The sequence below is a fragment of the Protopterus annectens genome, chromosome 12.part0, assembly GCF_019279795.1.
Source record: "Protopterus annectens isolate FY-2018-M chromosome 12.part0, PAN1.0, whole genome shotgun sequence".
Lineage (NCBI taxonomy): Eukaryota > Metazoa > Chordata > Ceratodontiformes > Protopteridae > Protopterus > Protopterus annectens.
Genome location: NC_056746.1, coordinates 1,256,149,732 through 1,256,177,448, shown reverse-complemented (window position 1 = coordinate 1,256,177,448; position 27,717 = coordinate 1,256,149,732). Strand labels below are relative to the sequence as shown.

Below are 27,717 nucleotides of genomic sequence, written 5' to 3'. Positions count from 1 at the left end.
ACCCAAAAACGGCTTAGAGAAAGACACAGACCTTCGGAAAGACTTAGTTCTGTGCAAGTAAAAATGTAATTGTCTATGAACATCTAACAAATGCAACTTGTATTCACCTTTATTTTTGAAATTTGGGAAATTCAGGAAGAAAACAGGTAAATTGATAATATATGATTTATGTTTGCCTCAGAGGCCACTTTGGGAAGACAAGAGGGGTTGGTACGAAGAGACACCCTGTCCTTGGGGAAAACCATGTACAGAACCCGGATAGACAATGCCTGGAATTTTGAGACCCTCCTAGCAGAGGTGATAGCTACTAAGAAGACCATCTTCCAAGATAGGAATTTGAGGTCTACCGTTGCAGCCGGTTGGAAAGGAGGAGCAACTAAACCTTGTAGCATCAAGGTAAGGTCCCACAGAGGAGTGGGATCCTTGACTGGAGGACACAAGAGAAAGGTACCCTTGATATAAAGGCTTTGCATAATCTGGAAGAGGTCAAAGTAGTCATTTTCACCAACATGAAAATATGAAATGGCTGCAAGTTGTACCTTTACTGTAGGTGAGCTGGCCCCCTGTTGAAAAATATTTGCCAAAAATTCAAGAATGGCCAGAATTGGAGCCGAGAAGGGATCCAAATTTCTCTGAGAAGCCCAGATGGAAAGGCGTTTCCATTTGCTATGGTAGATTTTTCTGGTGGAGGGAGGATTTAAGAGCTGCCACCAGGATAAACTTAACAGAAGACAAACTGGGAGTCCTGGCTATTAGGGGAACTGGGGCAGCCAAGCTGCAAGGTTCAGACTGTCCAGATTCGGATGAGGGACCCCCGACTGTTGAGATAGGAGATCCAGGCGAGGATCCAAGAAGGAATTAGAAGATGAGACCAGAGGAAGGGGAACCAAACCTGGTGAGGCCAAAAAGGGGCAATGAAGATGACTTTGCTCCCCAGTCGATGAGCTTTCTGTAAAAACTTTGGAATAAGAGGTAATGGAGAATAAGCATACAGAAGACCAGGAGGCCAAGCATGGACTGCAGCATCTCTAAGGGATTCCGCTGGTGGGGGGAAGGGGGGGTTCAGAGTGAAGAACTCGCTGCACTTCACACTGGAAGGAGATGCGAAGAGATCGCAGCAAAGCTGACCCCACTTTAGAAAGATCTGTTCTGCTACTGAAGGATTCAGAGACCACTTCTAAGGCATCAGGATAGAATGACTGAATCTGTCCACCACAATGCTGGACCGCCCTGGAATGTGGGTTACTACCAGAAAGCGATTGGTGGAGATCGCCCATTCCAAAACTCTCATGGCTTCACGACAAAGGGGATAGGATCTGGTCCCTCCCTGTTTGATGTACCAGACCACCAACATGTCTGACTGAACTGCAATTGTTCCCAGAGGAAGAGAGGCATGAAGGGCCTGCAACACTAAAAGGACAGCTCTCATTTCTAGAACACTGATGTGCAAGCTGGTCTCGGTCGGGGATCATGTGCCTTGGACTGTCCTTCCCGAGCAATGCCCCTCCCCCACACTAGCTGGGAGACATCCACGGTCACTGTGGCTTGGGCTGGGTGTGCGACAAATGAACATCCTTTGAGAATGAACAGAGTGCACCACCACAGAAGAGTCGCCCTGCAGGCTTTGCTTAAATAAATCAGATGACTCAGTGGAGGATACAGCAACGACCATTGTACAGCAAGAGTCCACTGTAGAACCCGCATATGTAAACGAGCACACAGAAGTATAATTGTGGCCGCCATAGAGTTAAGGGCTCGCAACACTACCTCCCGCTAGCGGGCGATATGAGTGAGGAATAGCAGTGACATAGAAGTCGCAGATTTCAAATTCTCTCTGGGGTCAGGAAGACTTGTCTGCAAGGTGTCTATCCGTACACCAATAAACTCTATGACCTGGACAAGGTCTAGATGAGATTTGGCAATGTTGATTGTAATACCTAGATCTGCTACGTGTAGGAAAAAATCCCTGGCCTGACAAAGTAAGACGCAGCAAGTAGCCAATCGTCCAGGTACGGGAAGACCTGAATCCCCTGGAGCCTCAGGTGAGCCACTACTACTGCCATAGCCTTAGTGAATACCCTGGGGGCTGTGGTGAGACCAAAGGGTAGAGCTCAAAACTGATGATTGGCCCCTAGCTGGAAGCGAAGGAACCTCCTGGAGCTTCTGTGTATTTTTATGTAGTAGTAAGCATCCAGGAGGTCTAACGAGCACATCCAGTCCATCTTTTGCAAATAAGGCAGGATGGACTGTAACGTGACCATCTGGAACTTTTCTTTGGCAACAGACAGGTTCAGGGTTGACAGGTCCAGGATGGGCCTGAGGTCAGCCATCTTTTTTGGCACCAAAAAGAACTCTGAATAGATGCCCGATCCAGACTAATCTCGGGGGAAGGGTTTGATAGCTCGTTTCTTTAGCAGCTCATTAAACCTGTAGTGCTGCCGCCTCCCTTTGTGTGGGTGGTACGTCCGGGAGATATTTGGATGGAATGGGGGAGCCAAAAAGGGAATTTTATAACCTTTGGATATGATTCCTAGCACCCAACAGCCTGATGACATGGACTCCCATGCCATCAGGTTCAACGACAGGTGACCCCAGACTGCCTCCAGAGCAGAGCAGTGAGGCAACCCCTCAGGGTTGCTGTGTGGGCCTGTCAGAGAAAAGTTCACGAGACCAAAAATTCCTCTGACCCCCTCTGCCCCTGGGGCGGCATCTGTCCTGATCCCCTCTGCCTCTAGGGAAAGATGAGTCCTGAGCATTCCGGGAATACAGAGACTTCCGGAACCACATCTTCTTTTGCCCTCGCTGATTCCGAAAAGATCTTTGAGCATTCGAGAAGTGGATCCCGATGGCAGACAGTGTCTTCCAGTCTCTCTCACTCTGGACCAAAGTGTCACAGATGGTCTTAACAAAAAGCAGAGAGCCATAAGGGGCATTCGCAAATGACGCCTTGAAGGACTCTGAGAACTGACAATCTAAGCCAGGCGTGATGCCTCATGGCAACGCCAGATCCAGCCACCCTAGCCGCTCTCTCGGTGGGGTGTGAGAGAAGGTGCATGGACATATTTGACACCGCTTTGAGGGTGGCCATCCTCGCGGAAAATGTGTTTTGATCCTCCTGCGCTGTGGACCCAGGGAGTGACTCAGCGAGTTCCTTAACCAGGTCGCACTGCAATCTAATAACGTGGGCCAAGCCGGTCAGCGCCCTTATAGAAAAGGTTGCTGATGCATATGTATTCTTCCCTAGGCGGTCCATCAACCTGGACTTTGTCGGGGGGGGGGTGGACCGAGGAACTTTCTTCGGCCAGTTCATTCTTGGCGGCCAGAACCAGGGGGAGTTGGGGCGGAATCCAAAGAAATGGTCAAGGGTCTCTATCAAACAGAGAGGATCCTTTCCACTACATCGAATGCCAAGGGAGAGAGAGCCACCTGGGACTCCAGCATGGTAGCTGCTCTCCCCGGGTCCGACAAGCGGATCAGAGCCGGTCCTGAAGGACACTAAGCACAGAGGGGATGGCCCAGAGCCGACAAAAAGACCCCCCCCCCCAGATCTGACGCCCAGGCTACAGCTCCAAGAGCCACTTGGATCCAAACTAGTCAGATCCAACAAGCTCAAGGCAACCTCCGGCATCGAGGAAGTAAGTACCATCGGTGCCGACATCCTGACTCAGAGCATCCTCGGATCCAGATACTCCGAAGCAGACAGCCGGTCGGAGAAGGATATATTTAGTGAAAAGGGAAGCAAACTACCCCCCTCCAGAGGGAGACGGAGCTGGCAGGACTCCCATCTGGATCTGCGTCTGAATAAACCTCATCATTTTATCCATGTCTGATTCCGAGAGACTACACGTGGATCGCGACGAGGCGACAGACTCCGACCTAGCTGGCCAGTGTACTGATGCCATGGATGAAGACCTACGCTCCTCCGGCTCCGGAGAAAACAGTTGTGATCGGAGCAGAGAGGAGGTAGGTTTAGTAACCACATGAACCTTAAGGAGGAGGCCCCGCTGGGGTGGAACGATCCAGGGACCTCTTTCCTGTGTCTTTCGGCCTTGTGTTCTCCCTCAGGTTTCTGCTAGTGAACAGAATCCCCTTCCCCAGACCTAGAAGAGGGTGGTTGAATCCTGGCCTTGGAGAGAGAGAGAGACAGACAGGAGTGACAGACCATAGGAGTGGTCATAGCCATGACCGCCGAAGTAGAAGTGGCCACCTCAGAAGCAGGGAGAAGGCCCTTCATAAAAAGTTGTTATGCAGTTCCTCAGGGCTCGCGGGTTAAAGCCCGCGCAAATACCACATTCAGAAAAAAGGTGAGACACACCCAAGCAGACAACGGAGTGTGTGTGTCCGTCAGCAGGTGACAACTTGTGGCCACGCACTGTGCATTTTCTAAACATGTGAATAGGTTCATAGGTTCATAGATTAGTACTAGGCTAACTGCCTTTGTGGGCCATTTTAAGCCCAGCCAATTACCCCATGTGAGAACCAAACCCTGCGCCTATGGTTTCTAAGGCAAACACCTTAACCATTATGCCACCCTCCCACCCATGAATAATGGCTAAACAGCCTAAACAAAACAAAAAAAGCTTAAAACTACCTCTACTAGGCCACAAACGCACACAAACAGTGGTGAGGAATTAATTTTTTGGAAACTTTTTAAACTAGAAAAAAAAAACACGACGCACCTGCGAAGGGAGTGGAGAGGGAAACTACACCAACTCACCCAACACACAAACTGCAAAAAAGCACTGAGTCAAAACTCAAAGTACTCACTATATCCGGAGCTCAGAGATCACCATGCAATCACAAACTCGGCAAATGAGATCTGAGGGAAGGAAGGTGGTGGCAGTGTATTATGGGTAGGGGGAGGAGCTTGGAGCTCTTGAATTTGCCAGCTCGGATCAGAGTCGTATCCGTAACCCACAGGTTGAACACCGAATGAAGTAAAACTACTTCAAATCAACTTTTAACCCAAGAAAAAAGTGCACTCCCATTTAAAAGTACTGTTCAATCTCATGACAGTCTGTTAAAACGCAAAGTCCTAGATTAAAAGAAGTTGCCTAACCAGGTAAGTAAACTGAATACTAAACATTAAAAGTGGATTTTTCTTTTCTCCAAAAGGAACTTCTCTCCAGCAATGAAAGAGCTCAAGCAAACTGTCAATTGTTGAAAGCCTGCAGAGAAGCACTCTCTTTGGTGGCAAGAAAGCTCTAAATTTTTTGACAGCTCAGCTCAAGCGCCCTAACAGGTGGGCTGCATGGAGTGTGCTCTGAAGCTTTAGAAACTGACTGGCCATTATATCCTTGGCAGAAGATAACCCACAGAGCTTGCACCACTGCAGCAGTGATCGATACTGATGAACATCAGCAATGTTAAAGCATGTGTTGTTCTCCTGTACTTTGCGACTGTTTTTTTGTAATTCCAGGGCTCGTGCTTAAGAATATCAGAATAAGGAGCCCTGAGGAACTACAGTTGAAAAGGAAAATCAGTTTAAGAAAATAAGTTCCATTCAACTTAAAACAAAACGGGTCTCTCTAGTACAAGTTGAAGTCAAGGGCAGGTGTGGACGCATATATAAACATTTACACATTTAAAGTTATAAAGATGCATTTTTTTAAACAGAGAAGCTAGATAGATGCAACCTTGTTTACTCTGAACAAACAAAATAAAGTTCAAAACCAAGCTAACATTTTACCACAAACAAACCCTAAGCCAGAAATGGGATAGGGACAGGGTTCAGACAGGAAGTATTTCTCTCTCAAAAAAAACAAGCCTATTATCAGATCATGGAAATACTAACCACATTCAAGGATCAACCTGAGCAAGTTTTACAAGTCAAGAAGTATTCGTTTGAAAAGACAATCCAGAATGTTTTTAAACAATTTTACTAAATCATATTTTAATCTGTAGCATGGTATTACATGCATTAACAGAAAAACTGCAATACGTTCACATTATTTTCATGCAATACAAGTTGCTCTCTATTCATTGGTGGAATGAATGAATATTTGTTAAACATACACATTTAAGGAAATAACTGAAAGAAAAAGACACAGATAGGGAAGAACTTACCAGTTATCTGAAGCTGGGACTTCATAGTAAACCCATTAGTAGAGACTGGTTTCAGCCCAATGCCGGACATAGCACAGGTACAAGGGGCTACAAGCCTAGAACAAATTTGACAAACATTGCAATGAATAAAAAAAATCAGTAAAAACGCTATACCAATAATGTCAGAAAGAAAACGTTAAAGCAAACATTATATCAACTAATGGGCACCATGGAGTAACATCAGAACCCACGGATTTAAAACACTGGATTTTTTTTTGGGGGGGGGGGCTTTTTTTTAATGACCTAGTGTAGTGTACTACCCACAGTGTGGTTACACTAGAGTGAAAACTGAGATAGCAGTATGGTAAAGTACAGTAAATATTCCCCCCCTCCCCACAAAACACACTTATGCAAGCTGCACTTTGAATAGCTTGTGGCTATATGGATTATATTTTGCCTAGGATATAACAGCCAGCTAGTCTTCAAAAATCTCTGGCTGCTTTCTCATCTAAATGCCGACTGGACAAGTTAGAGGGAAATTGACAGCCAGTGTCAACAACGTCAGGACTTTTCATGCACAGAGAAAGATAAACGTACAATTTTTACCCAAACAACTAAGAAGGGTGATGGAGGGTGGGTGTGGCTACTGCAGCAGTGAAGAATTTTAACATTTACTGTTATGGTCAAGTGCCACAACTGTATTACGTTCAACATTCCAAATATCCCACGGCTACTGCACCAGTGGAGTTGATAACCCAAGATTATCCAATCTGGGAGGAGGAAAGGTAGGGGTGCAACAGTCACGGGAGAATGGTCCTAGCAAAGACAGTTCTGAACTTGGAGTAGGAGTCTAGTTTGTAATGCTTTTTTTTATGAGCACAGGACCCTGTAGCTCTTTCTATAATGCTTCTACAGTCCTCCCCTTTCCAATATGCTATCAAGGAAAACAAGGTTCTATTAGCACATGCCTTAATCTTGCCTAGGATTGGTGCACTACGGCTGGAATAAAAAGTGAAGCTAAAGCAAGGAACAACCAAACAGGAATTGGCTAAACTGATAAAGGTTGCCTTTTACCAATCCCATATTCAAAGTCCACACCTGTTCAGCTTTCCTAAAGTACTAGTACTGACAAAATATCAGATTGGCAAAAGCATGACTACAGTATACAGAACCCTTCCTCGACATCAATCAATTTCTGAAAGAAATGAAGGAGGCGACTGCTAGATACAAGGTGCATTCAAAGTAGTAAGGGCATGAATGGGAGATTGATTATACAGATAACCCTATATGCAAGGAATACCAAAAAGGTTAACCCCATTAAGAATAGCTGCAACTCCGATACTCTTGCAGATGTCGGAGCAATAAAGGACTTTTAAAACAGTCAGAATAGCCAGCCTGAATGTAGACAGGAAAAAAAGCACCTTTACTTTCTGTTGGAAAGGTGTCACCTGTATAAGTAGTCACCTTACATTTCAGCAGAACAAACCTCTTTGTACAGCAGCTAGTGTAAAGCACAAGAGAGAAGGATCCATGGACAGACATGCCAAAGTCAGATAAAGACCTCTTGCTAAAGGGATAGGTTCATAGGTAGGTACTAGGCTATCAGCCCAAGGACCTGCGTAAGCTTAGCAAACAAGGTTCCCTGGCTTACGCCACCCAAGAAAGTTATTTTCCTGTGCCACTGTCGAGCAGACACACAGAAGTGATCTCCAGGGTGTATTTCCTATTTCCCATCCACTCATCAAGATTTTTCTTGTAGAGTGCTAATGAAGAACCTTGCTTGACATAGATGGGTAGCCGGTTCCAGAGTATGGGAAGTCTCTGGGACAGGAATCTTTCCCTCCAGCATGTCCTGTTTATTGTGGTGACAAGGTTTAGGTCCCTAGAGCGTGTAGCTCGGAGGGATTGGGATTTCTTTAGGTGTAGCATGTCCCAACAGCTTTGGGTTTGACATAGCTTTATATGTTAGGCAGAGATCACCTCGGAGTAGGTGATATGCTATGGAGTAAAGCTGGAGTTTTGAGGCGGTCAGTGTAAGGCATTTCTTTGAGGCCAGTAATCCTTTGTGATGTACTTCTGTAGCCTTTCCAGCTGCTGCAGATGTCTTGTGAGGTACATTCCAAAAGGCGCATTGTACTCTATAAATGTGTCTAATGAGTGTAGAGTAGAGGGGAACAATGACCTCTTTTTCCTGGATGAGAACCCTTTTATGATGAGGTGTGCCACGTAGAAGAACTTCCTGACTACTGTGGTGATGTGACTATCAAAGGAGAGACTACTGTCCACCTGGGTCCCAAGGTCTCTTATCACACATTCAGTGTGAAGTAGACTGCTGCCTATGTGGTAGTTCATGGGTACAGTGTTTTTACCAAAGGGGATGACACTGCACCTTTTGGCATTGAGCTTGAGGCCATGGCTCTGACACCAGGCATCTGTCCCAGCAAGGCCCTTCTGCGGGATGTCCACATCATTTGGGGACTTTACTATGGCTCCCAGTTTGAAGTCATCTGCAAACTTCGTTAGCCAGAAGCCTGTGTTAGCCTGTACTTCAGAGAAGTACATACCAAACAGGAGAGGTCCCAGGAGTGAACCCTGTGGTACTCCACTTGTCACTGGTTCGAGGTCAGATTTGGAGTCTGCAACTTTTACAGCGTGGGTTCCGTCAGTGAGCCAGTTGGCAACCCATCTTGTGACGTAGGGATTATACCTAGTTTAGTGCGTTTAGCTATAATGCCAGAATGGGCGATGGCGTCTAAAGCCTTGGAGAGGTCAAGATGGGCTGTGTGAACCACCTTACCCTCATCTACAGCTTTGGTGACTGCCTCAAAGAAGTCGATCAGGTTCAGGAGGCATGATCTGCCTTTCACAAACCCGAACTGGGTGGGATCCAGAGTTTGCAGGTTACCAATGTCAGAGTTCCATGATGATACTTTCCATGGCCATGCAGACCAGGCTCATCAGGCTAATATGGCGATAGTTCCCGGGATCAGTGGTGGCTCCCCTTTGTGGAGTGGGATAACTGTTGCTGTGCGCCACTCAGTGGGCACAAAGCCTGATGCGAGGCTATTACTGAACATGGTGCTTTGGTGGGGAGCCAGTTCATGTAAAACTGAGCCTGGGATATTGTCCGGTCCCATGGATGATGTGTTTTTTGGCTTTAGAGTGAGTGCAGCTTTTGCCTGCGTAGTTATGGTTACAGGGACTCTGCATTCTTCCTGTATAGATATGGGCCCTTTAGGCAGTGGGGGGGGGGGGGTAAAGTTAGCACTGAACCTATCTGCCAGGATGTTGGCAATATCAGTTGGTTCTGTAATTTTTTTGCCATTGTGCTGTAACTCTGAGCAGATCTGGGTGTTGCCATCGAGATTCTTGACATAGTTATACAATGCTTTGTGGTCGTCCTTATAATTAGTGGCGATTTTGTTTTCGTAGCTAGCTTTGGAGGATCTTATAAGGGATCTCAGCTTCTTACCGAGGCAGACCAGGGAGCTCCTCCACTCATGGGAATTTACTCTTTTGCAACAGTTTGTTCTTTCCGTTATAGTTTATGGCAGGGGACCACCAGATTGGCTTTCTTTTCTTTTTGGAGGATAGCGTCTTGGTTCTGTTTGGGATAGCACGATCCATGCACTCGTGTAAGTGCTTATAGAGTGCATTTGTGTAGGTTTCAGCAGTTGTAACTGTATTGTCCATCTGCAAGGGTGTCATGAAGTTCACCACTTCTGTCTTAAGAAGCATGAAGTTGGCTTTGGAGAAATTTTTTACCGTGGTTTCCTTAATGGGGGGTGGGGGCGGGATGGGGATATCAAGGGTGATTACATATGGTCAAATCGGACCAACGAGAAGTTGACTTCAGGTGTGGAACACCGGTCACTCGTGTTGGTAATGACTAGGTCTAGGATATTGTTGTCCTTGGTGGGGGTGTGGATAAGTTGATCCAGGGCACTGGAGTTCATGAATTCCAGAAAGCGTTGAGCTAAGGAGTTGGGACACTAGCAGTTTTCCCAGTTAATGGTGGAGTAACAAGCAACTCTCACAAATGTTTGAGAACAGAAGGCCCTGGTAACAGGTAATGCACCAATTAGAAAATAACTTACAGTGGTTAACACAAGACCTCCTAGTAGGAAGGAGTTATGCTTCCTTTAGTACAGACTTCACTTCCTCATGAAAAAGGTGAAGGTGCCTAAAAGGTATCAAACCTGAATCATCCAAGCAGTCAGTTGAAGTTGTGAGATTGGGATGCATTAAACTTCCCTTACCTTGTGTGAGTAGATCCAACATGTAAAGATGGTTGTGGTAATTGCCCCAGACCAATTTCAAAACAAGGAAGCAAGTACAGTTGCGTGTACTTACCATAAATGTTGATGTTAAGAGTGTATTCACTGTTGCAGTCCTGATTTCTGGGATTTCCTGCCATGTAAGCACTTGGAAATTTTTACTCTGATAGTTGGGCCAGCCCTCCTCCGTAGGCTGGCAAACAACCTTTCAGACGTCAGTACGCTTGGGTATACAAGAAGCTAATTAACACCATATCATCAGGTTTTTCTTGCACCTAGAAGACAGGAGCCCCCAGGATGAACAATAAGCAAGGGCCTAAGACAGAAAAACAAGGCAAGGCAGCAGGAACTCCCAGGGAATCCACTGTCACAGGAAGAAGACAGAAGTAGACTACAACAGGGTGGGAAAGAAGACTGCAACAGCGAATACACTAACATCTACATTTACGGTAAGTGTACACAACTGTACTACATTCTTCATGTTTCACTGTTGCAGTCCCAACTTGTGGTAGGATTCCCAAAGCAGAGATGTGGATGGAAGGGAGATTATGGAGACAACACGATACCCTGCAGGATGGCAGTGGCAAATCCTGCTCTGAACCAGGAAAACGCTGTTACGTGGTAGTGTTTGGTAAAGGTATGCACAGATGACCAGGTAGCAGCTTCCAAAATATCTTTGGTAGAAACACTTTTTAGGAAGACAGCAGAGGTAGCAGTGCCCCTATCAGAATGTGTCATGACAGCTCCAGGTGGCTTTTTATTGTGATGCCTGTGGCCAAAGAACTAGAGAGAGATCCACTTGTAAACAGTCTGCTTGAAAACTTGCTTCCCTAAGAGGCAAGTGGCACAGGACAGTGTTGGTCTGATTTTCTGAAAGATTTAGTTCATCAAGATAGTAGCAGACGTGTCTATGAACATCCAAAGAATGAAGAAGTCTCTCTCTCTGGGTCTGAGGATTGGGGAAGAAGGTGGGCAGGCGTATAGCTTGATTTAAGGTGGTGTATGTGACCACCTTGAGCATAAAGGATGGGTTAGTCTTGAGGGATACGCTGCCTGGGTGGAATATGATAAACGGTTCCACTGCAATGACCACTTGCAGCTCAGAAACCCTCTTAGTTGAGGCAAATGCTAGTAAAAAGGACAGTCTTCCAAGTTAAACATTTTAGGTCAGCAGAAGCTGCCAGTCCAAAGGGGGTAGAGTCATTTTTTCCAAAACAAAACTGAGGTCTCACAGAGGTGCAGGTTGCCTTTTGGGAGATCTGATGTGAATCACTCCCCTAAGGAATTGTTTCAGCAGGAGGTGTGAAAAAATATAGGAGAAAGAATAGAGATGTGGGCTGAAATGGCAGAGGTGTGAATTTTGATGGAAGAAAAATGATAGGCATCTGTCTACCAGGGTAGCCAGGTAATTAAAATGGCAGAGGAATTGGCTTATTCAGCAAATATCTGCCATTTTAGATCACCTGAGTACCCTGGTTGACACGGGCCTTGCTTCTGGCACCAAATGGAGAATCTTTTCCACTTGGCCAAGTAGGATATCCTACTAGGCTTCTGACCTCTGAGAATGTCTTGAACTTGTTTGCTTAGGGCATACTCTGAGGTGGATGCTGGGGGATGATCCAGGCTGAGAGTTTGAGGGTCTGCAGATTGGGATGCACAAACCTCCCCTTGTCCAGAGTCAGAAGGTCCACTCTCTGGATGGAACTGCCATTGATTTTCATTGGTTAAGCTTAGCAGAGGATACCAGTGCTGCCTGAGACAGTCTGGGGCTACCAGAATGTCTCTTGGGCCCTCTTCCCTGATGTTTAGGCGGACCAGAGAAAGAAGCAGTGGGGGAGGGGGTCGAATGTATAAAGGAAAAGGTGGGCCCAAAGGAAGAAGAAAGCATCCGTCTTCCAGGCTGTGAGCAGTTTGCTCCTGGAACAGGATAGTTTTAGTTGAACATTTTCTTTGGTGGCAAAAAAGGTCCATCTGTGGGGTGCCCAATTTCGGAACTATGCTGAAAAACTTTTCCCAACGCAGAAGCCATCAGTTCCTGCTGAGGTGATCTGCTAGAGTGTTTTGAACACTTGGAAGTTATTGAGCCATGGAGGTACAAGCCCAGAGTGAGCTGTCTCCCAGATCTGCATAGCTAGTCAGAGGCCAAGAGCAAGTGCCTCCTTGTTCACGTACCACATGACTGTGGTGTTGTCTGGTTTGACCAACAAGATCCCTGGCTTCAGTTTTTCTTTAAAAGCTACTAGGCACTTGTGAACTACCACCAGTCCTTTTATATGCTTGTCTCAGACCTGAATTTTCCCATTTGTCTTGGGACTGAAGGTGATTGAAATGGACCTCCCAGGAGGTCTCTGAAGAATTTGTGGTTAAAGTTTGATCCTGAGGGGTGAACTTGAAGGGGCGATCCAGGTTCTGGGTAGAAGCCTGGACCCACCAAGTGAATTCCTCCATGAGACAAGGCATCAGCTGAATTCTGGTCACCAAGGATTTTGCTGGCACCATAGATTCTTGAGGTACCACTGGAGTTTCCTCATTTGTACAACGCCCCTTTTGGAATGTACCTCACAAGACATCTGCAGCAGCTGGAAAGGCCACAGAAGTACATCACAAAGAGGATTACTGGACTCAAAGAAATGCCCTACACGGACAGTCTCAAAAAACTCCAGCTTTACTCAGTAGCATATCGCCTACTCTGAGGTGATCTCTGCCTAAGATATAAAGCTGTGTCAAACCCAGAGCTGTTGGACATGCTACACCTAAAGAAATCCCAATCCCTCTGAGCTACACGCTCTAGGGACCTAAACCTTGTCACCACAATAAACAGGACATGCTGGAGGGATAGATTCCTATCCCAGAGACTTCCCATACTCTGGAACAGGCTACCCATCTGTGTCAAGCAAAGTTCTTCATTAGCACTCTTCAAGAAAAATCTTGAGTGGATGGGAAATAGGAAATACACCCCGGGGATCACTTCTGTGTCTCTGCTCGACAGTGGCACAGGAAAATAACTTTCTTGGGTGGCGTAAGCCAGGGAACCTTGCTGGCTAGGCTTACGTAGGTCCTTGGACCGATAGCCTAGTACCTACCTATGAACCTATGTAGCCTGGCCAGAGGAATCATGAGGATACATGATGCCACTTAGCCTAATGCTCTGAGGAATTCCCTGACCAAGAGGCATTGTCTGTGCATAATGTTCTAGAAGTACTGAGTCAGAAAGGAGAGAGACTTTCTGGGGGGAGAAAGGCCCTTTGAAGGAAAGAATCCAGAACAGCCCCCAGGAAAACTACTGTGATGGATGGGTCTGTTTTGATTTGTGCAGATTAATGATGAACACCACAAGGAGTTGAGGAGGTTCTGAGTAAAGGCCAGATCACCGAAGAGCTTTGACAGACTCGTGGTTTGAATAAGGCAGTCTACATAAGGATACATTTAGACTCCCTTTGTTCTGCAGAAGGTGATCACAGGGGCTAAAGCACTTTGCGAAAACCTGGGAGCATCAGACAAACAAAAGGGCAGTGCAGAGAACAGAAAGTGACTGGCACCTGCTCTTAAACATAGAAAGCTTCTGCGCGACTCCTCTATAGAATGTGCAAGTAAGCATCCTTAAGATCTAGGGTATCCATTAAGGCCTGAAAAGCTATCATGGGTAGAAGTTTCTGAAGTCAACATTTTGAATTTTTGTACTAGCAGGGACAGAGGGTGGATGGATCTAGAATAAGGCACCAAGAGCTTTCCTTTCTGGAAATGAAAAATAGCCTTGAGTAAAACTCCGTTCCTTTTTGGTGTTCTGGGATTGGTTCCCCTGAGCCCTGTGAGCACAGATTTAGAATGAGAAAGGGCTTCAGCCCTTTGATTTTGTGGAATATCCGAGAAACCTGACTATCTTAACGGCTCTATGAAAGGGAGCCTTTACCTATTTGCAATAACATTTCAGAACCTACTTGTCTGAAGTGATGAGGGACCAATTTTCTTTGAACAGGGATAGTTTTCCTCCTAGTCTTCCTCCAGTCTTTTTGGGAGTGGGTGGGGGCAAGAGGAGGGGAATGAGGAGTCACTGCTGCTCTCTCCCAGGACCCTGTGGCTTAGAACTCCCCTGTCAGGGGGTTTCCGAGGACCACTTCGTTGAGCCTCTGATTGGTGCTGCCTTTGATACCTCTCTCTCCAGGGTTTCCTTTGGTCCTTTCCCTCTCAGTCAAAATGAAGGCAGTGTTTAGTGGGAAAATTCCTACTAAACCTAGGAGGAAGTTTTTAAAAATCTGTAGAGCCTTTGCTTTATCTTCCATCTTTGAGCACAGCCTCAGCTTTTGGCCCAAAGAGGAAGTCCTTACCCAGGGGTGCATCCAGAAGGTTTTTAGCAAACCTCACCAAATCTTGCTGATAACCCTGTGCATGGGAACAGGTAGGCCTAGACATAGGGCCCAAGGTACAGCCTTTCTTAGAGGCTGCTCTGGCCTTGAGGCTACGTACATCTGCAATTCTGACATCAGTGTAAGAAAGAGCTAATGCAGGCGGACATCACATACGGATGTTGCCAGTAAAAGATCGCTCATTGGATGCAAAGATCTGCTGGGCGACCCCGGACCTGACCGACTAATAAAGAATCAAGGCTTGTGTAGAAGATGACTGACCTGACAGCATGTCCGACTCCAGGGAGGTCTCGACACTGCATCACCAACTCATTCACAGAAGGGGGCTACGAAAGTGCCTTGCCTTCTTCAGCAATAAGAAGCCTTAAGGGACTGGCAAATGGAAGATTGTCACTGAGACCATAAGCTTGTGTCATTTTTCCTTATCCTTCCTAGCCTTAGGCAGCTCAATGTCAGGACGACCAGCGGACACCTCTGGACGACACAAAGTAGATGGGGAGACTAAGATGCTTAGCTAAGATGTCAGCCCTATGCCCAACAGTCCTAGAGTTGAAACAGGTGCAGATACTACATGTCAGGGAGGAGGCGACAGCAACAGACACCGGACCTAGACTTTGGAACTCGGGCCAACTGCTTTCAGCCTGCCAGCAGGATAACCCAATTGTAATGATTGCAACAGTGAAACACGATGAACATCAGGTGCAGAAACTACAATTAGGATCATGATAAGAGTGATACACAGTGAATGGAAGTCTCTGTGGGAGATTTGCTTACCACAGAGGAGACTACTATTAACCTTCTCTGACATTAAAGCAAAAAAGTTCCCCAACAGGGTACTTGGCTTTCAGACTTCACTCTGGTGTGGACGGACTCACTGAAATGCCATTTTGGCTCACACAGCAAGAAAAAGAGACATCATGGTGTTGGCCAGCTCCCTATATACCCAAACGTACTGGCACTGGATAGGACGTCTGCCAGCTTAAGGAGGAGGGGGATTTTTATTTTGGTAGTCAGGACGGTCAAGGGCCTACACGACAGGAAATCTCACTAGTCAGAACTGCAACAATGAAACATGGACATACAATGTTACCTAGGTCAGAATGGAGTCACCATAATGATTTCTGGAGAGTCCTTATCAATCTCCAGAATTACCCTGGATATCAGTGAGAAGGGTAGAATACCTAAATGAACTTCCAAGTCTACAGGAATAAAATTACATTAGTTTTCCAGGCCTTCCTGCAAGGAGTTCTTGCGCAGACTTTGCTTAGTTGTCTGTTGTGCTCCTTGCTGTACAAGGTTCCAGGGGATCATAGGTGATAAGATTTTATGGCATGGATCACAGTTAACATGTTTCTGACATGTGCATGCTTGGTCTGTCTGACCAGTCCCAGAGGCTTTGCACATTTACCCCCACAGAAACTGTTCCAAGTAAAAAAAAAAGAAGTTATGTTCTTACCATAACGTTCCATGTGGAGTGTTCATCTCGCCTTTGTTTTTACACACGGGTTCGGAGCCGATCCTCGGCTCCGAGTCGGCCGCATAGCAAAGCTCTGCATCTAAGAGAAGCTCGAGACCAGGCTATATCCCACAATCCTCCCTGCCATTACTCAAATATAGTTTGCAAGCAAACCAGAAAAAAAAAAAAACAACCCTGAGGTGTTAAGGCTACATACTGCCACAAAGGAAAAAATTGAGACACCATCTCACTGACAACCAACTAGGGGTAACGAAACATACCCGGAAGAGGTAAAGACATGTGGACCAGACTCTAGTCCTACTCGTTCTTCCAAACCGTGAGGGAGGGAAGGGGGGGAATGTAAAAACAAAGGCGAGATGAACACTCCACATGGAACGTTATGGTAAGAACATAACTTCTTTATGTGAGTGTGTTCAATCTCGCTGTTTGTTTTTACACACGGGTAGCGTCCCTAGCTCTGTCACCCTGAGTGACTCATGGAAGAATGTTCCTGAGCACAGTGGAACCAAAGGATGTCCTGTCTTTAGAGGCTTTGTCAACCCTATAATGAGTGATGAAAGTATGTGGTTTAGACCACGTGGCTGCTGCACAAATCGTGTCCAAAGGCAGGCGAGCTGCATGAGCCAAGGAAGTGGAGACGGACCTAGTAGAATGGCCTTTTGGTTTGGTGGGTAAGGCCTGATTTGATTTAGAATACACAAAGGCTATACAATCAGTAAGCCATTTAGAAAGCGTGCGTTTTGCAACTGCCATGCCCTTTACATTATCTGCAAACACAACAAATAGTTGATCTGTTTTTCTGTAGTCTTTAGTCCTGTCTAAAAAAAATCTGAGTTGCCTGTGGACATCTAACTTGTGCAACATGTATTCCAACTTGCTGGTATGGTTTTTGAAGAAAGTAGGGAGTTCAATGGACTGATTAATATTTATGACAGAGCATACCTTAGGAAGGAAGGACGGATTTGTTCGTAAAGAAACTCTATCTGGGTGAAAATTTAAGTAAGGAGGTTTAATAGACAGTGCTTGCAGCTCTGAAACTCTCCGAGCTGAAGTAACCGCTACAAGAAAAAGAGTCTTCCACGACAGAAATTTCAGGGGGCAAGAAGAGGCTGGTTCGAAAGGTGGTGACATTAGTTGTGACAACAACAAATTTAAATTCCATGGGAATAAAGGGTCTCTGACAGGAGGTCGAAGATGGAAGGAACCTTTCATAAAAGCTTTACAAAGCCTGTGGGACATGATAGAAGAACCGTCCTCACCAACATGGAAGTTGGATATGGCAGCCAACTGCACTCTTACTGTGGAAGTAGAGGCCCCTTCATGGAAAAGGATGGAAAGAAATTCTAGGATTTTATGTAAAGGAGCAACCAAGGGGTCCAAGTGTTGATTAGATGCCCAGTACATAAAGCGTTTCCATTTACTGTTGTAAAGTTTTGTGGTGGAAGCCTTATGAGAGGCAACCAAAATGCGCTGCACTGCCGGAGAAAGAAGATCAGACCTGGCTAGGCGGGGAAGTGGAGCAGCCAAGCTGCTAGTTTGAGGGATAGAAGAGACGGGTGAAGAACTCCCGACGAATGTGTCAGTAGATCTGGTACTGGGTCCAGGATCCAAGGTTCCTTTGTTTGATGGGCTCGAAGAAAGGGGAACCATATCTGTCGAGGCCAGAATGGGGCTATGAGTATAATTGTCCTTTCCAGGTTCATGGCTTTCTGGAGAAATCTGGGAATCAAGGGGATAGGTGGGAATGCATATAGGAGACCCAGGGGCCAATCGTGTATCAGTGCGTCCCTGGGGACATCCCCTGGAGGGGGTAGAAGGGCAAAATAGCTTCTGCATTTGGTATTCATTGGGGAGGCGAATAGATCGCAGCAAGGCTGGCCCCATTTGCGGAAAATTCTCTCCGCCACTTGTAGTTTGAGGGACCACTCGTGAGGTAACAGGATGGCTCTGCTCAACCTGTCCGCAATGACGTTGGATGACCCCGGGATGTGCGTTGCTATCAGAAAGCGACCCGTGGACTCTGCCCATTGCCAAATTCTCATGGCCTCTCTGCATAATGGGTAAGATCTGGTTCCTCCTTGTTTATGTACCAGACTACAGACATGTTGTCTGTCTGAACTGCTACTGTCCCTAGAGGTAGGAGGGTTTGAAAGTGTTGCAACGCCAGGAACACCGCCCTCATTTCTAGAACATTTATGTGCAGGTTGTACTCGATGTTGGACCATTCCCCTTGGACTGTTCTTCCCTGAAAAAGTCCCCCCCACCCTATCAGGGAAGCGTCCGTGGTTATAGTGGCTGTCGGATTTGGTAGAACAAATGGACGACCCATAGTGAGGTCCTGGCTGGACACCCACCATGAGAGGTCTCGTTTGCAAGAATCTGTTATCAGGATCTCGTAGTTTAGGGGTAACTGTTGGAACGACCACTGTGTGAACAGCAGCAATTGGAGGAGCCTCATGTGCAGCCTTCCCATGGGAATCGCAATCAGGGACGCTGCCATGAGACCCAAAACTTTCAATACCAATTTGGCCGGGGCTTTCCTGCATTGCAGCAGAAGAACCTGTTCCTTGAGGAATGAAGCCCTTACTTGACGGAGCTTTACTAATGTTAAACGGGTATCTAGGTCCGCTCCGATAAATGAAATATGCTGCGAGGGCAATAAGACAGATTTTTTTTAATTTATGGAAATCCCTAGGTGGGAGCAAAGGTTGACTGTATAGTCTCTTGCTTGTATGAGGAGACGCTCTGTGGTGGCGGTGAGGAGCCAGTCGTCCAGATAGGGAAACACCCAGAATCCTAGACATCTCAAGTGAGATGCTACCACTGCCATGCATTTGGTGAATACCCTGGGGGCTGAGGTGAGCCCAAAGGGCAGGGCTCGAAATTGAAAATGACCGACTCCCAGCCGGAAGCGCAGGTGATCTCTGGACGGTCTGGCCATCTTGATGTGGTAGTAAGCGTCCTTGAGATCTATTGAGCACATCCAGTCGTCCTTCTGTAAAAATGGAAGGATCGATTGAAGTGTGACCATCCGGAACTTTTCCTTCTTCACGAAGGTGTTGAGATTGCTGAGATCCAAAATGGGTCTCCAGTCCCCTGTCTTTTTCGGAACTAAAAAGAACCTTGAGTAAGTTCTGGATCCTTTTTGGTCCGCCGGGACTGGCTGAATGACTCTTTCTGAGCAGCTTTGAAATCTCTATTGCTGCTTGGCCTCGCAGACGGGGTGGCACATCTGGAGACCTTCTTTGTTGTGGTGGAGTTGACATAAGGGGTATTTTGTATCCTCTGGTTACAATGCTTTTTACCCAGGAGTCTGAGGTGAGTTTGCCAGGCCTGTGGGTATAAAGCCAAGCGACCCCCGACTGCCTCCAGAGCAGGACAGTCGGGCCTCCATTCAGGAGTGCTGGAAAGGCTTACCAAGGATAGTATCCCTGTCGCCTTGGTTTTGCGGACCCCCTCTGCCGCCGGGGCGGCGTCTTCCATGTCTGCCCCCCTGCCTCTGTGGGGGTTCACTCTGTGTGGCCTGGAAAGATCCCAGAGTTCTACGGAACCACATTTTTCCGCCTCGTTGCCCTTTGGGGTACGGTCTGGATGGAACGGAAAAACGGACTCCGACAGCAGACGGAGTCTTTCCTTCTTGCTCACACCGAGTTAATGTCTCTTTCACTTTGGGCCCAAAAAGAGTGGCACCATCAAAGGGGGCGTTGGCGAAAGAAAACTTGAAGGCTTCCACAAAAGAGCACAGCCGCATCCAGGATTGTCTTCGTAGAGCAATCACTGAAGCTGCGGCCCTACTCGACCCTTCAGCCGCATACGAGATGAGCCTCATGGAGGAGTTCACTACGGAGGTAAGGGTGTTAAGTTGTGCTGTCACCTTATCTGAAACAGCAGCATCTGTATTACCCTGGAGAGTATCTCTCAACTCCTTGATGAGATCCCTCTGTAGTCGTGTAAAATGCGTCAAATAGTTTAGCGAACGCATGGAAAAAGTCGCTGAACTAAAAACACACTTCCCGTATCTGTCCATAGTCCTAGAATCCTTATTAGGAGGATGAACAGAAGAGGAAGACTCCGACATCTCCTTTTTAGTGGCTGCTGCCACCACCATAGCGTCAAAGGGGACTCCTTTTGTTAGATAGGTCTTGTCCTGGGGGGGCAGTAATAAATTTACTTGGCTTTCTAGGGACCGGTTCCACTGTGTCCGGTGTCTCCCACGCCCTTCGAGCAATTAAATTCCATTAACTCATCGAAGGGTGGAGTAACCCAGGAGGTGGAAGGTTGAGCACCAAATGCCTTCAGCAACACCGACTCGTCCTCAGTGGGGGCTAGGGACTGCCAATCACCCCTCTGTTTTAATATCTCCAATATGTCCGCAAATGAGACATCCTCGGAGGGTGACTTTGGGGACCCCTCTGACTCATCCAAGTCAGTGTCAGAAGTTAAAGATTCCTGTGGGAAGTCTAAGTGCCTCCTCTTGCACAATCTTTTCCTCGGGACCTCATCAGAGGGGGATTCCGGGGAGGCCTCAGAGGAACAGGGGGCATCCTCTAGGGATGGCTGAGACAATGGTGCTCCACGCTTTGGATGTGTTGTGGGAACAGAAACAGAGAGCGGCTCCTTAGGGGAGGGAGAAGACGCGTCCGATGTAGTGGTTGTCTGTGTAGACAAAACCTTCCTCATGAGGTCAAAAACCCCTGAACCTCGGGCCGAGGACTCTCCCGGTTCCGAAGAACATGGAAGAATCCGAGACACAGGGCCCATGGGTCTCGACCCAGAGGACGGAGCAGAGCCGATCTGCGCCGAGGCCCCGAGAGGGAGAGTCGGCACTGAAAGGTCGGTACGACTCTCGGTCCCGGAACCAAGGAGAGTCGACTCCGCGACTCACCTATCGGTTCCGATGGAGTCGAGGTAAGTGGTGTCGATCGTGCAATGGACGGTTTTGGCACCGATGGCTCCACTATCATCGGCTCATCCTCTTCCGGCTCCGAAGACTGGATGGGTCTCGAAAGAGGACCTGTTGGAGATAAAGGAAGGCCTTCTAGTTTCGACACCAACTGGGAGGAAACTGCAATCAATTTGGAAAGGGCCGTGTTCTCCATCAGTTTCTGCACGACATGATCCACATCAGTATCAGATAATGGTCTGGAAGAACGGGTCGAAGGAGCCGATGATGGCACCGACCGAAGAATCAACTGTGGCGGTAGTTCCAACACCGGTTCCAAGACCTGGGGCTCAGTGAGAGACAAACGTTCGACGCTCGGCCCCGAAGTCTGTGGAACCAGCGAACGAACTCTGGAAGATGTACTCTGAGCCGATGACATGGGCTCCGACATCTTCGACCCCTTCGAAGACTTAGAAGCCTGGTCCGACTTGTCCAAGGCTTCTTGGAAAGCAGGCTTAAGAAGCCCCCTATCAATAAGTTTCCTGCGTCTATCTGTCATGACCCTCCCACTGAAGGAATGGCAAATGGAGAAATCCTCTTGCAAGTGGAGAGGGCCAAGACAGTAGACGCAGGAAGTGTGGTAGTCAGTGATGGACATTTTCTGTCCACACTGACACCTTTTGAAACCACTCTTTACTTTCTCAGACATACTTAAAGGAAGTTTAAATTTAAATTTAAAGGGAATTTATAGTTAGAAAGGGGTAGGCCCCAAAGGGAAACCTATAGAAAGAAGCTAACTATAAACTACACACAAACACACTACAGTAAATAAAATATAAGTATCCACAAAAAGACTATAGGAGAATAATAAGTTTTTAAGAATAAAAAGAAGAAAAAAAGACTATCTTATCTGTTATAACTACAAATCTCTGGTCCGAGCTCTCTGTAGCGATGTGACCTGTTGCAGCGGCAAACTAGATCTGAGTAATGGCAGGGAGGATTGTGGGATATAGCCTGGTCTCGAGCTTCTCTTAGATGCAGAGCTTTGCTATGCGGCCGACTCGGAGCCGAGGATCGGCTCCGAACCAGTGTGTAAAAACAAACGGCGAGATTGAACACTCTCACATTGAGGTGTTTAGTTACAGAGTTGGCATAGGAGAAGAAAAAAAAGGGACTTGGACTTTGAGCAATTTGTAACCTTTACCAGTGCAGTTCCTTCTTGATAAATGCTCAAAACAGGAATCTGAAATTCCAGGAGGACAATTTTGGATCTTTTTTTTTTCTTTTTAAAGAAACCACTGAATTTTTCTCATTTACAACAAGTAGCGAGAGGAATCATGAAAGCCATGAAAATAGATCCTGACATTTACTGGCTGAAGTGCGAGACTGACTGGAGAAGCTCAAGAAAGTTTCCTCAATTGAAATCAACCTTTTCCTGGGTTAGGAAAGCAGTTTGCAGAGAAGTGTCTATAAGGAAGCCCAAAACCACAATCATGTGCAATGGAATCAAGGAGGATTTCTAAATACTTATCTGAAACCCAAAATGGTATGGAGTCACAGAAACCCATGTTACGGGCTCCTGACATGTGGCAAAAGACTTTGCAAAGATAAGAAAGCCATCTAAGTAAGGAAATGCGTGAATGCCCTGCAGTCTACAATGAGTTATCACTGGAGCTAGACACTTTGTAAACACCTTTACAGCTGTGGATAGCCCAAAGCGGAATGCAGAAAATGGACAATGTGACCCAGACACACAATCTGACAAATTTCTGAAGCTTATAACTATGGAAATGTGATACGCATATCATTTAGGTCTAAGAGGAATGACCAGTACCAGCCTCTGTAAGGGTCAGGCATTTTAAAATTCTGGTACTTTCACAAACAGGATAAGAAGATCTAGAGCTGGTCTCCAGGAAAGCTCTTTCTTGGGTACCAGAAACCTTCTGGAGTAGATTTCTTCCTCCTTTGGTTTAAAGGCACTGGTTTTGTGAGTCCTAAGGTCTGCATGCTTTGAAGAACCTAAGAAAATAATTCTGGTTTGTTGGGAGAAAATTCCCTGAAAGGCACGTGCATTTAGTGCCAACAGTAACCTTAACAACTCTTAGTATTCATGAGCCTAAAATAATCTGTCACCAAAGGAAAGACTAAAAGACAGCTTTGCTTTTGGGACAGATTTAGAGATGTAGGACCAAGAGGGGAGGGGGTAAGAATGGTGGCATACTCATTCTGAAGTTTTTTTTGATCCGCGTATTTCACCTCTTTGGTTTCTTGCTAGCCAGCTGATAACAGGAATGGACTATTTTATCTTTTGAATGAAAGGATCGGAGAGATTTATTGGGAGGGGTCTTGAAAAACCTTATAAAAACTCTCAATCTATATCCTTCCTTCCTCAAATTGTTTTGAGAATCTGAGTAGCATAATAGTCAAAACATCCTTATCTAAATAGTTTAAAATTTCAGACTTTACCTCATCAGAACACTTGATTACAGCCTCAGGCATATCTTTGCTAAACAGTAGCAGTGGCCCTAAACACAGTATCCGCACAAACATGCACTCTTCAAAGCATGACTAAATACCCAAAACAGGTTAACGACAGGATTCAGAGGGACCCTACCTTCGGAAGGAAGTGAAGCAGAACAACCCCTGAAACTGCATGCACAAATAAGAATTGGTTAGTTTGAAGTACTTTACTAAATCTACCTGCCTTTCTGGGGACTGAAGATGGAAAGTCAGGGTTACTGCAGGCAGCATTTAACATATCCTCCAAGGCTTGGAGCAGGTGGCATATCCACTTGCAACATACATCTCCTCAGTTCAGAGTGGAACAGCCACTTGTTCTCAGAACTATTTCTCCTATCCTAAGAATAGATGGAGAAAAAAAAAAAAAGCTCCTCTAAAGGAGTTGGACAGGACCAACTTCTTAGGCTTCAGAATCTGCAAAAGAAGAAGCCCTCTCTGTTGGGGGCCTTCAACATTTTCCTCAGGAATTTCATTACCTAGTACAATGCCTAGCATGGATTTCTTCTCTCCAGGAATGAAAACCTACAATAAACTCCGGGACAAGTTAAGACAATCATCCTCAAGAACAGTGTCCTTCAACGAGCAATGTCTAACCTTTTGTTTATTTCTATTGGGACACCCCTGAACAACAACTAAAAGATGGCACTTTATCCCAAGCAACAGGCCTCTTTCCCTGGCCACTCCTGGAAAATCTCCCCAACCCACAAGATAGATGTTCCTATGCATGGATTGGATGCTGAAACAGCTTCAGATGAGGCTAGCCCCTGGTTCATGGTGGCAGAGAAGACAACAGCAGAAGAACCTGGAGAAACTAGTCAGTTTGAAGAACAAATGGCCACTACAGAATCATCTACCAATGGCAGAGGCACCTTCTGTTTTTTTTCTTCTTTTTAGGTACAGTGAGAAGAAAAGTACATTTGTGTACCTACCATAAATGTAGATGTTAGAGTGTATTCACTGTTGCAGTCATTTATCCTGCCTGCAGGCTACCTGCAGTCGGCCAGAGTTCCAAAGTCTAGGTCCGGCACCCAGGAATATTATCTCTTGAGAGGGTACGAGTTTTGATTTATTTTCGTTTACTGTGTACCCTAGACCTGTTAGTAATCTTTTTACAAATGCCAGATGCTGTTGTAGAATGTCCTTGCTCTCTGCTTGAATAAGGCAGTCGTCCAAGTAAGGATATATTTGAATTCCTCTTTGTCTGCAAAATGCAATTACTGGTGCCAGGCATTTTGTGAAGACCCTGGGCACAGTAGATAAGCCAAAGGGCAGTGCAGAGAATTGGTAGTGCATTGAGCCAGCTATAAATCTGAGGTATCTTCTGCATGATTGTCTGATTGGGGCATGCAAGTATGCCTCTTTTAGGTCTAAAGTGACAAGCCAAGCCTTCTTAGCCAGCATGGGCAGAAGCTGCTGCAGAGTTAACATTTTGAATATCCAGGAATGTGTTTAGGATAGACAGGTCCAGTATTGGTCTCCAGGCTTTGTCCTTTCTGGGTACCAAGAATAGCCTTGAGTAAAATCCTTGCCCCTGCTCTTGCTGTGGTACTTGCTGAATGGCTCTCATGTCCATGAGGGATGAAACTTGTTTTTGTGCCTCTGCCCATTGATTGCGTGGCAGGTCTGGCATACCGTTTGGCCTTGGCAGGGTGTGCAAGTGGAACCCATAACCTTGAGATACGATATTTAAGACCCATTTGTCCTGGGTGATCATGTGCCAAAATCAGTTTTCCCCCCAAAGGGGTTGCCAGAAGATAAGTGCTTGGTGCTGGCAGGGGAAAGTCATTGAGACTGTTTCCTGTATGGCTGTGATTTTTCCTCTCCGCTTTTGGAGGTAGAAGCACCCCATTGTTTAGGGCTGTATGAGCCTTGGGGCTGTGATCTGCCTCTGGGGCGTCTGTATCTGCCTCTTTGTGGCCTGACACTGGAAAGGACCAATTCTTTGTAAGCCAGTTCTTGCTAAATCTGGGAGGCTGTACCTGTAAGAAATCCTTCACTGTTTGCATAGATTTAGCTTTGTCCTCCATTTTCTTCAACACCTCTTCTGCTTTAACAAGGTATCATGTTGTAATGGAGCATCTAATAGTTTTGCTTTAACATGATTAGGTAGATTCTGTTCTTTTAACCAAGCATGCCTCCTAATGACAGAACCTGTAACTGCGGCCCTGCAGTAGGCCTCTAGAGAATCAAAACCACATTGCAAAGTATGCTTTCCCACTTGTTCAGCTGCATGCAATAAATCCTGCATTTCTTTGTTTTCTGCACATTCTGAATTTGTCAACATTTTCTGTTTAAGCAGTGACATAAGATATTGCTGATATTTAAGCATATGAAACTGACAATTTAAAGCTCTTATAGCTAAGGTAGTAGAAGTATAAATTTTTCCTCCATCTGTCCAGGGCCCTCTAATCCCTATCAGAGGGGATAGGGTTTTTTGCAGTGGAAGCCTTGACCCCCTTGGGACCCTGAGAAAATTGTTTCTGGGTCAGCAGCAGGGTTTTTGTAAAGAAATTTATGTGAATCAGGAACCCTGTAGTATCTGTCTGGCTTAACAGGAGCTGGTGGTAAAGAGTCAGGAGACAGACCGGATTCTGAAAATACATAATCTACAATGTCTAAAACAGGAGGAATAGCAAGGGGCCTGTGCTGAGGTAATAAAAGGAAGTCACTGAGCCTTTTCTTGGATTCTGAGTAATCTTGGCTCTCCCAGTGGAAATGCTCCCTCATAGTATGCAGGGTCTCCCCAAAAGAATAATCCTCAGGAGGAGAGGCTGAAGGGATAGATTCTTCAGCATCAGAATCCTCACAGGGAGGAAGGGAATATTCCTGTTCAGAAGAGGAATCAGAGGAAATGGAAACCTGATCTGACTATTTATATTCTATCTCTTGCCTAGGCCTCTTATCAGGAGAGGAATGGGAACCCCTGATCAAAGTAATTAGGTCTTCGGCCATTTTAAGCATCTGTTTTTTTAGGCATGGAGGCCTGTCCAGGAGAATGCTGTACTTGTTTCTTTGTCTTTAGAGCTGCCTTAGTCTTTGCCTTTGAAGCTGGTTTTACATATAACTGTGTAGGCCTGAAAACACCCTCAGAAGCCGATGCCTGCTCAGCGGCTCCGGACCCATCTGAAGGAATAGTTTCCGAGTGTCCAATACCTTGAGTTTCCAGCGACCTAGTCGGCTCCACGTGGGAGTCGGAAGCGGCCCGTGGCTCTGAGGTAGCGGGCGTCAGGGGTTGCGAAAGTGCCTCACTCCGAACCGGCGACAGGCCTAATGGAAGCCTAGTCTGTTTTGGACCTCTGATGCCTGTCCTTTTCTTTGCGTTTTTTTATAAACTCCAGTAGTCGGCTGTTCCGACGGCATTATATAATTGAATCTTCTGCGAAAGTAATGAAATGCAAAATCTTACCAACACTTAATAGTGTGTTGGTTAAATCTAGCACAAAACCGACAACTAGCAACGCCGTGGTTGGGACCTAGGCAAGGAATACAGTAAGAATGAAAATTAAGGTATTTGCTTCCCAGAAGAAATACAATTATTAACTTTGACATCGGTCTGGAGCAAGGAAAAAAAAAAAAAACAACGTTTCCCCAACGGGGTACTTAGCTTTAATGAAGACTTCGGATCTGAAACTCGAATTTGAAAATCTCAGGAGTCGGCGGACCGGCACTTGCAAACTGCTTTTGCTTCGGGCACCGTGCGGCGAGAAAGACTGAAGAAAATGGCATCTGCTGCATCTTTTATACCCCTGGTGCACTGACATCAGGGAGGAGGTGATAGCAACCAACGCCGGACCTAGACTTTGGAACTCAGACAGACTGTGGGTAGCCGGCCAGCAGGATAACCCAATTATAATGATGCAACAGTGAAACACGAACATCAGCAGGACCAAAGTAAGCACCCATGCTGCAGCTGAGGAAAAAAGTGTTATTGCCAGTAAATACTGTTGGGACTCTCTCAGACACACACACAGGACAGAGAGACACACACACAGGACAGAGAGACACACACACAGGACAGAGAGACACACACACAGGACAGAGAGACACACACACAGGACAGAGAGACACACACACAGGACAGAGAGACACACACACAGGACAGAGAGACACACACACAGGACAGAGAGACACACACACAGGACAGACAGGACA

At 46.2% G+C, this 27,717-nt stretch overlaps 1 protein-coding gene across 4 annotated transcripts in view; it reads right to left on the bottom strand.

The window, feature by feature from the left end:
- ITCH (itchy E3 ubiquitin protein ligase) overlaps positions 1-27,717 on the bottom strand; it is a 2,580,358-nt gene that overhangs the window by 2,381,027 nt on the left and 171,614 nt on the right. For all 4 annotated transcript variants that reach the window (XM_044090275.1, XM_044090277.1, XM_044090278.1 and 1 more), the window contains exon 2: positions 6,067-6,161. In XM_044090275.1, coding sequence (XP_043946210.1) covers positions 6,067-6,136 — 70 coding nt within the window. In that variant the 5' untranslated portion in view covers positions 6,137-6,161. The remainder of the gene's footprint in view (positions 1-6,066; positions 6,162-27,717) is intronic.